The sequence below is a fragment of the Echeneis naucrates genome, chromosome 9 (assembly GCF_900963305.1).
Source record: "Echeneis naucrates chromosome 9, fEcheNa1.1, whole genome shotgun sequence".
In the NCBI taxonomy this organism is placed as follows: Eukaryota; Metazoa; Chordata; class Actinopteri; order Carangiformes; family Echeneidae; genus Echeneis; species Echeneis naucrates.
The window spans coordinates 9,006,604-9,020,314 of NC_042519.1; the positions used below are offsets into that span (position 1 = coordinate 9,006,604).

The following is a 13,711-nucleotide window of genomic DNA, read 5'->3' on the forward strand; positions in this document are numbered from 1 at the left end:
ATCTGATTATCCAAGAGTGAATTTCTTAATTTAATTTCCCTTGAATGGAGAGAACAGTTTGCAGCAGAGAGGAAGTGCTACAGCAGGAGTTAAAGTCGTCCAGTAGATTAGGAAGGGTGGATCCACTCAGCTCAATTGCTTCATAAATGTAGGGGGAACTATTGCATTTGAGCTGGCAGAAAATTAGTTTCTGTCTGTTTATTTTGCACAAAAAGTATATTAAAATATTCAAAGAGCAGTTTATTATTCATGCTAGTCAACCTCCTCAAATGTGAAGTTGGCTAAAAAAAAAAGAAAAATCCAAAGTGCATCTTTTTTTTTTCTTCCTTTTTTCTTTTTCCAGAGGATTCAACACATCAAACACACCTGCGCCTAATGTGGTTAATGGTTTGCTGACACAGCTGTCAAAACTTCAAACAGCAGCGACTGGCAGCTCCACTCATTCATTCGCCCTCAAATCAGCGCTCATGGCCCGAGCAGAACAGACAGACAGGCACGCCTCCTGTGAGGGCCTGTACTCCACATCCAAGTGCTGGTGCCCACCTTCAAGAGACTTTTCTTCAGCGGGAAGGAAAATTCACTAAACCTGAAGTTTAAACAAAACATTTTGCAGAGACCTAAACTCTGCCATCCTTTGAGAGCCAAAGTCAGAAAAAAAAAGACCAGGTAACAATAGTAGCAGTAATCAAGGTTAAACCTAAACTGGCTGTGCATGTCTACGCACACAGCTGATAAGGATTTCAGGTTTGGCAGAGGTTAACAAGATGTGGTCAGGCTGACTCGTGCAAGTATGCGTGGGAGCTTTCAATACTAGTCTTGACCCTGCAGTCATTAACACTGCAGCAGACTTAGTCACTAAACTCATTAACATTTCCTTTGTCCAGTTCAAGCTCTTTGAGAAAATTATCTGCCTAAAGCAACCCCAAACGCTTCGATTAAATAATTGTGAATTAGATGGTGTCTGGCTGCAGCCCTAATAAAGGCAGCTTCAGTATTGCTGCTGACACGTTGCTGGAACCAGATACAGTCTAGTTAAATTTTAACCTATAAGCCCAAACAAATGAGGCAACAACTACAATAGTCTCATGTTGTGAAATGACACAACTTCCTACTGTATGTCTGGAAGTGGAATAAGCCAATGTTCCAAAAATAATTGCGGTGGCTAAAAAAGTTCCTTAAAACACAAAACCTGTGGCCATAAAATCAAAACAATATTGTTATGTTTGGGCCTCAAGACTTGACTCCATGGTGTAATCATTCCATTGCTGATTCAACAACTAGCTGTTGGCAGTAGCGTTGGTTTATGATAGATGATACAGCAATAGATGATATTAAGGCACTGGTGAGTCGAGCCATTACCGCGGGACGACTTTTCCTGCTCGGTGAGTGACACTGGGGCATCTGGAAGCTGCTCAAACAACATGAACTGGTAGCGATGAAAACCAGTCTTCTGTGGAGGGGTTGGTGGATGATAGTCTGCATGGACAAACAAAGAATCTGAATCAGGAGAGCTGAGACTGGTGGATATTACCTAGAATTACATATGATTATCACTATGATGTAAGTAAAATCCAACAGCCGGCTGAGCCTTTGATATCCCTATTGTTTTCACCGCACATGGTTTCAAACCATCCAGTAATTTTTTTGGACTACATTAAACCAGTGGTACTCACAGATCTATACATTTATAATTGTAATTTCCCAGTGATCCTCAGTCATTCCCAGTTCTGGGTAATAAACAGGCAAAAGTTTCGTTCTTTTGGATAAATGTTCTTTAATCAGCACCAACACTGGGAGACAGCAGAGTAAAAAAACAACCCCTTCTTTAAAGGTTAATGCCTGGCTCCCCGCTCTACTGTTGCACTTATTATGACAAGGAGTTATGATGACGATCATACAGTTAGATTGCTTTAGGGGATAAACAAATTAAAATTTCTAAATTGATGAAAATGAAACAGTCAAAAAACAAAATAAAAACCAAAAAAAAAAAAAACAAAAAAGAAAACCCTGTAGATTAATTCCAACCAAAAGCATATTTTTTCTTCAGTGCATTGTACATCTTAAACAACATCAACGAGTGAAGATATGTGATGAAAGTAAAGCCAGGCGTAATGAGTGTAGTAACTGAAGCTACTAAAGGAATAGGCAACTGAAAACCATACTTACCAGTGAGGCTGGTTCCTTGAATATGTCCTTTCTTGAGTGCATCTCCCTGTTACATGAGTAAACATAACAGTTAGGTCCAATCAGCTGTGTGCCAACCAGTTCTTTAAAAAGACCCCAGAAAATACTAGCTATTTTAGACAGCAGGGTGGCCCGTTACTTTGCTTCCTACAACATCACTTAGTTTTGTGCTCTCACAGCTTAATATTCTGTGCTTGCTTAGCTCAGTGGTCAGTCCATGAATTTGCACCCACTGTACAAAGCAGAGAGAGGATGGAGAGGCCATTTAATTCCCACGCCAATTTTATTTGAAGGCTAATTCTGTTATAGACTGTTACATACTTACATCTTACTTTTGACTGAAACATGTATTGTTACGGTAAGTGATTTTTTTATGAATATAGATCAAATAAAAATTGCATTTTTGCTGGTTATTGGGGGAAGGTTATCATTATATCACTTGCGATTGAAAGAAATAGACATCAAGTCTCCATGTAGCGCCTCAGAAGGGTTACAACAAAACAGCTGGTTAAAATATGGCAAAGCTGAATATATAAAAGATCTGTTGTATTTAAAGATTAGAAAAAAATCCGCCACTGAGTAGAACTCCAGGTAGCAATTTCTCGTATTATTAATTGTGTATTAACTCCTGTCGCTTAGGAACAGACATCATGTAAAACAAAGTGAAGTACACATATTTTTAAAAGCATTTTCTACTCTATATTTGTCAGGTTAAACTCCCTCATCCCCAGGAAGCACACAGTCAGGGACTTCACAGTACAAATTGTGTGCACAAGAATGTTTGTTTAATAGACTTGGCTGCTTACTGCAAGACGACTGCATCCTTGAGTGGGAGGAAAATTACTAAATATCTCATATGTGAAATGGCCCAAAACACACTTGAGGTAAGCATGGAAGTCCCCATCACAGAGATCAAGTATCTGGTCTCACTACCTATTTCTCTCTTTTTTTTTCCCCCACACACAGGCTCCCCCCACAGGGTGACAAAGGTACTGTGGGACTGGACAAAGACTAAATCGCCTGTGATCTGGAAGCAGAAACTTACATATATACACGTCTCTTCGAAGATGTGGACTTAACCGACTGCAAACATAGCCCAGACAGCAACAACAGCATTTTGGAGAGTTTAGTTTCTTTCATCTTGGGAATGGTGGAAACACATTTTCCTCTCAGCAGTTATTACCATTTTTAAAAGGGGGATCAACACATTAGACTGTTGGAAAGAACTTTATCCCACCATTTCAGCAATTTAATAAAAAAACCTTAGCATGAGTGTGAGATCTAATTTGATCTTTTGTTATATGTGGACCAGAAGGCTGCAGGACACTGGGCTGAGCTCAGACTATATATTTCTTTTTTATATTGTACCTGTTACATGGCAGCCAATGAACTGCTGCTCCTGGTTAACCTATTACAGCTAACTACATTGCCATGTGTCTGCTAGTTGAAGGCAAAAAAACAAATGCAAAAACAAAAAAACTGACATGCACTTATAACTTTAGAATGTTATTATATAATGTTACTCATTAATATCCATTTGATGATTTATAAAAATGTAGCACTTGTAGAGCATGTGCCCACCATTGTGCATCATTTTATCTCTAATCCTCTAAATGCTGTTTAGAAATATTAGAAAGCAAAGCACCAGTGTTTACTCAGACTGATACAATTCAGAAGATTAGTTTCAACTGTGAGTATCTTCATCCACTGATCAGTGAGAGAGAGAGAGAAAAAAAGCTTTATTTAGAAATAGCAAGAGTCCTGCAGTCTGCAGGATCCAAACCCATTGCCATAGCAACAGGTAGTCAACATTTGAGCGTGAAACATTTTCCCACATCTTAATGCTCGGTTCTTGCTCGCTCTCCATGGCACCCTGTGCCCTTTAAATTTCATTATAATACATAGAGTAAAAACAACAGCAAATGAATGCAATATTGAAATTCAGCTACACAATAAAAGAAAAGTCAATCATATGCAAAACTTGCATAGAATCACAAGATATCATCTTGGAAATAATCAGTTTTGTGGTCCATTCCAGAGCTGCTATCACAGTAGTGACAGGGCAGGAGAGTGTCGAGGTTGCTGACTCTGATGTTCATTGGGGAGTGATGGACTTGCTCACACTAATCTATGAGACATTCTCACATGGTGGGTGGCTGTCCCCAAGGAGCCTGATGGGGGAGTGGGGCACACAGCGCCTACAGCTCTGGACAATAAATGATCGACAGCCGCATGCTCAGTTAATTGTATGGAATACCATATGTACATCACTGTGCTCTTGCAACACTGTATATAATTACAACTACATCTGCATATCTTGTAATTAATATAATTCTGTACAGCTAAAAGTGACAAAGACAAAATCTAACAGTGCCTCATAAAGGTACTGGAAACTGAAATGCTTCACATCCGTCAAGCACAACTTGTCAAGTTTTAATTCATGAACGTTTCGGCTGATTAAATTCACCTAATGCTTCTCAACCCCACCCCTGCAAAAACTGCGAGTGATGAAGTCATTACTTAGGGGTATTCTACAATTATAAGGTTCACAGTGTGTGTTGAGTTGAAACCGCAACGAGCTGGTGAACAGGCATTTACACAGGTGTCTCATTTGAGTTATATGTTTCATCAACTACTATCATTTTGCACTGCAGCATGGACAATCGTGCTTTGTTAGAGGGAATCAAAAGCCACACTGTGCATTGATGAAGTTAATCTTGGATCAATGATACTCTGAGCTCAGGGTTAGAAAAGTTAAAAGCGTTGAGACTCAGACACTGAAAAGCTTCAATAAAAGCAATAATATATTATTAGATCATTATGGACTCTATGGATAACTATGTTTTATGCAAATAAAATATTTGTCAGACATAGCCAAAAAGAATAAAAGTTGAACAGTTGAAAGTTGTTAGAAAACTGCTGAACACATTCATAAATAATGATTATGGTTTGGGCGCTTAGATTAAAATCACATTTCAAACTACTGCGTTGTTGTTGTTGTTTTGCTCCTTTCTATCCACCTTATTCTCCAGTGGGATATACATGGTTGAACCAGCATTGTATATTTCTTTTGCCAAATACAAAACTCTTTTACTGTACAATATCTGAGATCTCCAACTGGAAACAGTGATATTTTTGGATTGTTGGTCCTGACCTCAAACTGAAGATAAAGTTATATTACATAATACAGATGTCAGGGAAACTAGCAGTTTGGACTACTGTTGTGTGCCATATGTTTACTCTTAATATAAATGTGAAGCATGTAGCTAATTAATTCAAAACAGCCTATTAATATACAGATCCATGAGCGCTAGTTGGATCTGTTTGCCCTTCGTACAATTTGACTGCATAGAAAAACAAAAAATACTTGAATTACTGTCTTACTGTCTAGTGTCTCCATTAGAGTCTTCACAGCCACAGTGTCAGTCTTCAAGTCATCAATTTGCAACAGTTGAAAAACAGTGGGACTCTCTTCTTTATAAATACAGTTACCCGGATACATGTGTCCAGTGATTCTCTGTAAAGATGTTAAAATCTAGGCATAAAATTTCACATCTATGTTTATTAGTTATCATGTCACATTTATTTTATGTCCATTGAACTGGCTTCTCAATATATAATACCACCTATAAATCTGTGGCATCTGTATATTGTACGCTATGTTTATGTTTTGAACATATCTTTCAGGAATATTTGTACAAAAAGCAGATTTCAAAATCGGAGATATTAAATATAAAGATAAAGATATTTCCTATTTAATATCTCCTTATGTCTAAGAATCTCTTTTAAAAAGATAATGATATAGACTATTTAAAATGTTGCATGACTTCATATTGAGGAAAATAATACCACCAGTTTGCAACAAGACAGCTCAGTCTTCTTAAGCTCAGTAGTTGAAAGTACAACTATAATGACATGGGCACGATAATTACTGACTATACTGACCATTGAGCAAACTGTTAATTTGAATAATTGGACCATAAGTCCCTGTGTGACTATGGACACCATGTATTATTCTTGATTTCTGCCTCAAATTATGAACCATTCAGCAAGACAAGCTGAACATTTTGTGATCTTTAGAAAAATCATTCATTGCATAGGTGCCCCAAAAGACTAAAATATGTGTATTAAGAAACAAGCCAAGACATTCTTTCAAACACTGACACAGCATGAAACAAATTGTCTAGATGAAAATAAGACTTATTAAGACTTATTTAGTCAAAGAAAATGTGACTGCACTTTGTATCCTTGTACTAGGGGAATACCCATTACTGTAACTGTGATAGTGAATCACACACTGAGCAGTGTGGGAGAAGCAGGAACTGACAAGAGGTAAACACTGAAAGCATGAAGCATTTACTATTCTACATATTTAGCAGATAATACTAAGAAATCTTTGGAGCGTAAAGGTGTTAAAGTCTTTGAACTAGAGAGCATATTTAATTATAGTGAAATAGAGCAAGAACCAGTGAGCAGGGAACAGAGTGAGAGAAAAGGCAGTGAGCAGGGTTAGGCTTAGGGGGCCAGAGTTGAAGATACCACGACACACTAAAAGCTGTTGTAGCTGACCTTGACCTTTGCGCTTCCTGAGGAGGACAGTAATAATAATAATAATAAAAATAATAATAAAAAACAAAAACAGCATTGTGATTTTAACCATCATTCATTGTTTCTAATTGTCCACAAAACATGTTTTCCAGAAATAGTTCCTCATTTTGTTTTGGCTCTGTTTAAATGTAGAAGAGATGTACCCTTTAGATATGACTATGTCAGATGTGAGGCCAAATGTGGTGCTTGGGACACTCCAGCCTGCCTCTGCCTGCCGCTTTGCCTTCATGTTTGAACTGTCTCTATCTCACTCTGTGACTCAGGAAAAAGCAGAAAAGATCCCAAACATCCTACACGTTGTGAGGAATGAATAATACTGAGAATCTAAAAAAGCTATGCAGCAGAGTTTTATGTGTGGGTCACGCAGCAGCCTGACAGTCCAACCAGCAATATTCGTGAAAGTGAAGCACAATCAAGGCTGATCCAAAGCAACAATTTATCATAACACACACATTTTACCATTATCATGGAATCCTTAGAAATCACTGCAGATGGGACACTGGTGCATCCCTTGTAAGTCAAAAAGTGGCAAACTGAAATGACTGCGGGCATCAAAGGTCAACTTTATGAATGTTTGAAGGTAAGTTCGAAATCATTAATGAATTGTTAACTTTTCTAGGCCTTAGAGAAGATGAATGCATTTGTACAATGTGTCTACATAACTTTCATGAGGAATCCTCTAACAAGAGCCAGTAGGTAGGAGTCTGAGGAGGAGGTAGGTGGGTGCAGGGGTGCGGTTTCACCAGGAATACCCACTTGCCCAACAACCATTCTACTTCTCTGTGTGGGTGAGTGCTTCCCTTTGTCAGCATGAGTTACTCATGCACCTACTTGTATATCCACCGCTTCCCTCCCCCTCTCTTGCACACCCTGTAAACCCACACCTACGACAATCAGCACCCACGTCCTTCTAATGCAGTTCTGAGCGCATCATTCTCCCTTTTACTTGCAGTCAGGCTAACAGACGGGGAGAGAGAGCATGACAGATGGTGTTCACAGCTCTATTTCTGAGGCTGGACTTGTACTGCCACAGCCACCCCTCCCCCCTCGCCTATTCCACTCAAGCCAAGTGCTTATGACTGCCTCCTCATCTTCGCCTCAGTAATCAGCCCATTCATTTGCAGGGTTATTGTGAATTAAAAGTCTATGTCTCACAAAGAACCTCACAGTTTACAGGTTAAACATAGCTCTTCTTTCAGAGTTGAGGAGATCGTGACCACTGCTTGACTAGGGGACCTAGTTATATTGATAAAAAAAATTTAAAAAAATAGAAAATAGAAATGTTTCCTTGCATAACAGCCTTATTTCGTCTTCTCAAACAACACTGGAAATAGAAAACTTCAGAATAATCTACAACTGCTTTGAGAATGGCTAAAGGTGGTTAAAATTTCTAACGAGAGCATACAAACCAACAAACAAATTCGTCGTCATTGCTGGTGCAACACACCTGTGGTCACTGAAGGACATTGTCTCAGCTGACCTTAAGAGGAGGCAGGAGCCAAACTTAATTAAGTCCACACATTGCTGTGGATTTGGTGGTTTGACAGAAGCCAGACATCAAGTGAGAAATTGCACAGCCTTTAGCCCTTACAGCCACATGCAGGGACAGGACCACTCAGAATTCAATGCTGCTCTGGTAGGATCCTTGAAAAACACAGCCTCTCCCTACACAGTCTCCCAGCTTTGCTTCTTTTCCTGTTGGCCCCCAAAAGCACCTCAGAGGAACTTGTCAACCTCTGTCAGGTTCAACATGAGTGTTCATAATCCAGTGACTCTTCACTGACACCTGCTGCAGACAAGTGTCCATCCTTTTCTTAGCCCACAAGAGTCACCTGGACATCATATAATTGATTTGATAGTCTGGGATGACCTGTGTGGACACAAACCTCCTCAAGATGCTTTTTTTCTTTTTGGAGAAGGTTTTGGAGCTAACAGAGAGCTTCTATCTTTTTTTTTTTCATTCATCTTCAACCACTTATCTGTCTCTGGGTCTCGGGGGATGCTGGAGCCAATCCCAGCTCAGAGTGGATGAGGGCGGGGTCACCCTGGACAGGTCGCCAGTCCATCACAGGGCCAACACACAGAGACACACAGAGACCAACAACCACTCACACTCAGACCTGCGGACAATTTAGAGTCACCAGTTAACCCAAACATGATGTCTTTGGATGGTGGGAGGAAGCCACACAGGCACAGAGAACTAAGCAACTCAGAAAGGCCCCAGGCCGGAAACCGAGCTAGGGACCTTCTTAGCGCAGCAGCACTAACCACTGTGCCACTGTGCTGCCGGTACCTTCCCCCTCTCAACAGATAAATCTATTAGCCAGTCAGCTTATACAGTCAGCTTAGGGCTGACCTGAGAGCAGTGTCAAAGCCAGCTGTTAAAATGAACGTTCAGGTCTAGATGATGGATGACCATGGTTGGTGTGTGTCTTCTGTTTTATTTGACAACTAAGACTCATTAAGAGGGTATGTAAATTTTTGTGTCTTTTACAAAGCAAAATTAATGATGTAGTTGTTTCCCCAAATGCCACCCATGCCACTAAAAAAAGACTGAATATAGATATGTATTCTTTAGTCTTTTCTTAAAAAAAGGTAATATTTCAGTATAAATAAATGAACCAGCTTCATTATGTTTTTAATTGATTTTCTTATTTAAAGATATTTGAGCCCCATGTGTACAGACCTATCAGGCTTGGGTCCGGGAGGAATAGTTGATGAATAGCTAGTAGAGAAATCTAATGGTGATCAGCTAAGTTTTGCTCAGCAGGACAGGGTGAAAGCCAGAGGGGAGTCACCCAGGATCTGCTTCAGTGCACCAATAAATTAACCCACTTAACAATAGCATGCTGGACTAATGGCTTTAGCAAAGAAACTCATTTGGCTTTAGTAATGAACTGAGTTGGAAAGACAAACAGTCCAGTTATTAAGTGAACTCCAGCCATCACTGACATCACCCGACACTGTGATGCAGCAAACCTATACTCCTTTGGTCTTACTCATTAGTAAGAAAGAACACTATTAGTCAAATCACTGGCCTAAGAAACTAGTCACCCAAACTCATTATCACATCCATCTAGTCAGTCCAATTTGCATACATTACCAAGTGGCCGTGCCGGGTAGGTCATCTTATTCTCATGGAGCAGATTGGGCCTAACAGGGCAGGGGACAGGCCAGGGAGACAGAGTTTTAATAAGATAATTGCATCCAACCTGGGTGCCGCTTGCCTTGCAGCTACTGTATGTCTGTGTGAGTATGGGTGCTGATGAGTCTGTACTTTTAGTACTGTTCAGGGAAGCCCAAGCCTGAGTTCCCAAGGTAACAGTCAGTTTGAGTGGGGGCTGGCTGACTCATTTGAAGGGAATCCTGGAACCTGAACAAGGCTGCCCACTCGCCCCACCCCCAGCTTCATCAGCACAAGCAAACAAGGCGCTGACATGTCCCCATATAGGGCTTCCCACTGTCGGGGGTGGCACTGGAAAATCCCAGCCTGAGCTTGCCTACTGGTAGCATCAGAAGACATGCACACACAAACATGAGGCCTCCATGGAGATAGTAAATGGAAAGATTATAATAGAGTGGCGTGCCTACAAATACATCCAGGCACGTGATAGATTTTGATTAACAAATGAAGAGATGGGGGAGATGTAAGGGGGTGGGAGAAGAAGAGAAGATTAAGCTTATTAAACAGTCAAAGGCACAGAATGAAAGTAGTTTTTGAGGTGTGAGAGGTGACACAAAATAAATGAGGTCTGAAACATTGTGGAGGAGGAGGAGAAGAAGAAATGAGAGGGAGAGGAGAAGGATGAAGAAGGAGTAGTTGTAGGTGGACAAGAGAACGAACTCTTTGCCCACACAATTAATCTAATTAATAAGAAATTAAAAGGGATCAACAGGCGTGTAATTGATCACTTAATTAGTTCAAGGTCAGCCAGCCCTTTTGACTTTGGAAGTATGGTGAGGTGATGAGCGGCAAGATGGGAGGATTTTGGTGAAATATTCTGAAATTCACAATAATTCATTAATGACAAATAATGACAGTTTGAAGTCATACTCATCCAACATTCTGTTGTTGATCGAAAACTGATGCAACATACTATTTAAAAAGTCAGAATAGTCATTTTAAAACGCAGCAGATTTTGGCCATCAAACAAAAACCGTACATGTATAGTGAGTAAAGCCAGCTGTTAAGAGTAGCCATTTGCTTCTGTCCACTGTTATATCTGTTGATAACTCTGTAGTTCATTCAGTGTCTTTAGTCATTAACAACTGAGAGCTGGTACAAAGGGATTTAAGAGGCAGCATTACTGTTTTGAATCGCTGGATGCTTAATTCTTCTATTATAATTGAGGTAGGAGCGAGACAGAGGTTATGGTAACTGCTGGAAACCTGTCCCACTTCACAGAAAGGTTAATGAACCTTACAAGTCCTATGGGAGATGGAGTATGCTGTTAATTTGACAAACGTGGGAAATAAATGCTTTTATGCTTTTATTGACGGTGACCAATAGCGGCCTTTGCTGGAATGAAAGGTTTTAGTCTTTTGGGTGCTTTGGTATGAGGCAAAACAATAATGTGGAATGCATTTGTTGGAAGAAACTAAGTACATAATTGTTTGAATAGCAATTTCAGGCCAAAAAGCATCTTCATTATTAATTCCTACTTTTGGGGAACATATACTGTGCAAAATGTACAGTAACCTAATTCATGTTATGAAACAACTTTATTCTGAATGCATTTGTGGGAATGAGGAATTTTAAAAAGGTGTGATTTACAATCTACATATTTTCACCTTCCCTTTTATACACCGTTGGTCTGGGTTTCATTTTAACAGGTCACCAAGAGTTCAACGTACTGACAGCTGGAGAAAACATGTGTAACAGTGTTGGCGAGGGACTTGCCAACACTGTGATGATGTGAACATGGTGATGATGAATCTGATTGGGAAAGCGATTTTAGGCACTTAACAAACAATGTATACAGGGAGCATGATTAAGATATTAAATGGATAATCGCCTTCCCATTTTAAGAGCCTGACTGAGGCAAAAATCTGGTTTTACAAAGACAGACAGACTATTGATTAGATTAAAGCTGTAGTTCGAGTCATCAGCGATCTCATTTTGCGTATGGTTAAACTGTTCAAATGATGGTTAAATAAAAGACAGGGGCATTCTTAGAGGAGAATATGTAAGAGAACTAATTAAGACACTTTTAAACACGTTTCCAGGAATCTGCATGAAACTTGCCCTAACCCTATCTAAAATGCCTTGTACCTAAATCTGTCATTGTCACAATTCTTCCTGATGTGCTGCCTCTGTGGCTAAGAGAAGCGTTTTAATGATGGGATGTTACTAAGCACATTTACTGTTTTTGTTTGGGTACATGTCTGAATATATATATTTTTTTTCTTTTTAAAACTTTGTGCTCATACATTTAATTTTCAATAACTGTTATCTGTTAGATAGTAGATAATAATAATGATGTATTACTAGAGATTAGACTGCCTAGTACCGGCATATAAAGCTGCTGAAATGAACTCCAAATAACTGACCAGATACTGATAGTTAAAGATACTTGATATAGTTATATTGCTCAGTAGAACAGCAGAGTCTGAGACCACTGATGAAATAATACAACTCTGACTCATTCATAGTACTTTTACTTTTCATACATTAAGTGCCTTATCCTGGTTAAAATACATATTTGTTTTATTCAAATTTGAATACAATTGGCATTAGACTAGTCTAAGAGCCAACCGAATGCTGTCCTGACCTTATAGACCGGTATAATGTATCTCTGTGAAACTGGCCCTGGTCTCGTTCTTTTTGATACCCCGTCTCATCCAAGCCAACTCACTCTTACTGTCTCTCAATCTTTCCTTCTCCCAGCGATACTATGGGCGCTGTTTCCTGTGCCTGTGTGCGCACAATCTTCGCCAGAGGAACACACAAGAATCCGTGCTCCACAATCCCTCTTAACCTTTGACCTTGACTTATTGTTACCTGTGAGCAGCACTGTGGCAAAAATGTTGTACAACTACTGTACAGCCCTGCAAGCTGTTTGTGTTCTGCAAGTATGGAGGGCAGGGGAGGAGGGAAGGAAGAGAGGGAGCTATTTAATCCCCCCCAAAGGAACTCCCCTCTCAACCCGTATCGTGAACTCGCAGGCAAATCGCGTTGCTTGAAGGCACACCACACACACACTGCTGTCTTTTTAATTTCATCAGCTGAAAGAAATCTATACAGTTCTTTGGAATCTGACTGAGCTGCGGAGAGAAGTGAACTATACAGCACCCTGGAATGTAAACAGGTTTCACACCAACTGTAGCATAAAAATACCACATTGTAACAAACCTCTTGGCTATGATAATGGTCAATAGTACAGATCAGAGGTCTTAGTAGATTTTATGGTTGTTAGTCCTACAGCATATCAATAAGAACAAGTTGAACAAATCCAGAGAACAATTCAGAAGAAATTATTCAAGTGTAACAGACTAAATATTGGCTTCTGCTGAACATATTGTATTGACAGTGGCTTTTGGTTTTTTATTATGAAAAGCATTATCTCCTGGAAATATGAGGAACGCTGTCATTTAATCCCATGTAGTCAGCTGCTTGGGTAGGAACAGATAGGGCCGTAATCTGCACATAATGGACTCGTCCTCCTTTACAGTGCTTGTTATTGTCAAGTATTCAAAAAATGGGCAGAATATTATTTTAATATCAGTAAAGCAGAGCCAGCCTGTGTTCTACGATTTCCATCTACATCGACAGATAATTGTCAAACCTCCATCCCTAAGCCTTGGTAACTCTGACGCTCGTGCTCTGTCTTTTTATATGCAGATTCCAGCTTCACTGAGAGCAGTTTATTTTATTACACACAATCTGACTGTGTTCATTCCACAAAAGACAACATGCTGT

The 13,711-nt window shown here is 39.7% G+C and overlaps 1 protein-coding gene across 2 annotated transcripts in view; it reads right to left on the minus strand.

The window, feature by feature from the left end:
• pebp4 (phosphatidylethanolamine binding protein 4) overlaps positions 1-13,711 on the minus strand; it is a 48,490-nt gene that overhangs the window by 6,474 nt on the left and 28,305 nt on the right. For both annotated transcript variants that reach the window (XM_029511013.1, XM_029511012.1), the window contains 2 exons: positions 2,167-2,212; positions 1,360-1,476 (listed from right to left, as the gene is read on the minus strand). In XM_029511013.1, coding sequence (XP_029366873.1) covers positions 1,360-1,476; positions 2,167-2,212 — 163 coding nt within the window. The remainder of the gene's footprint in view (positions 1-1,359; positions 1,477-2,166; positions 2,213-13,711) is intronic.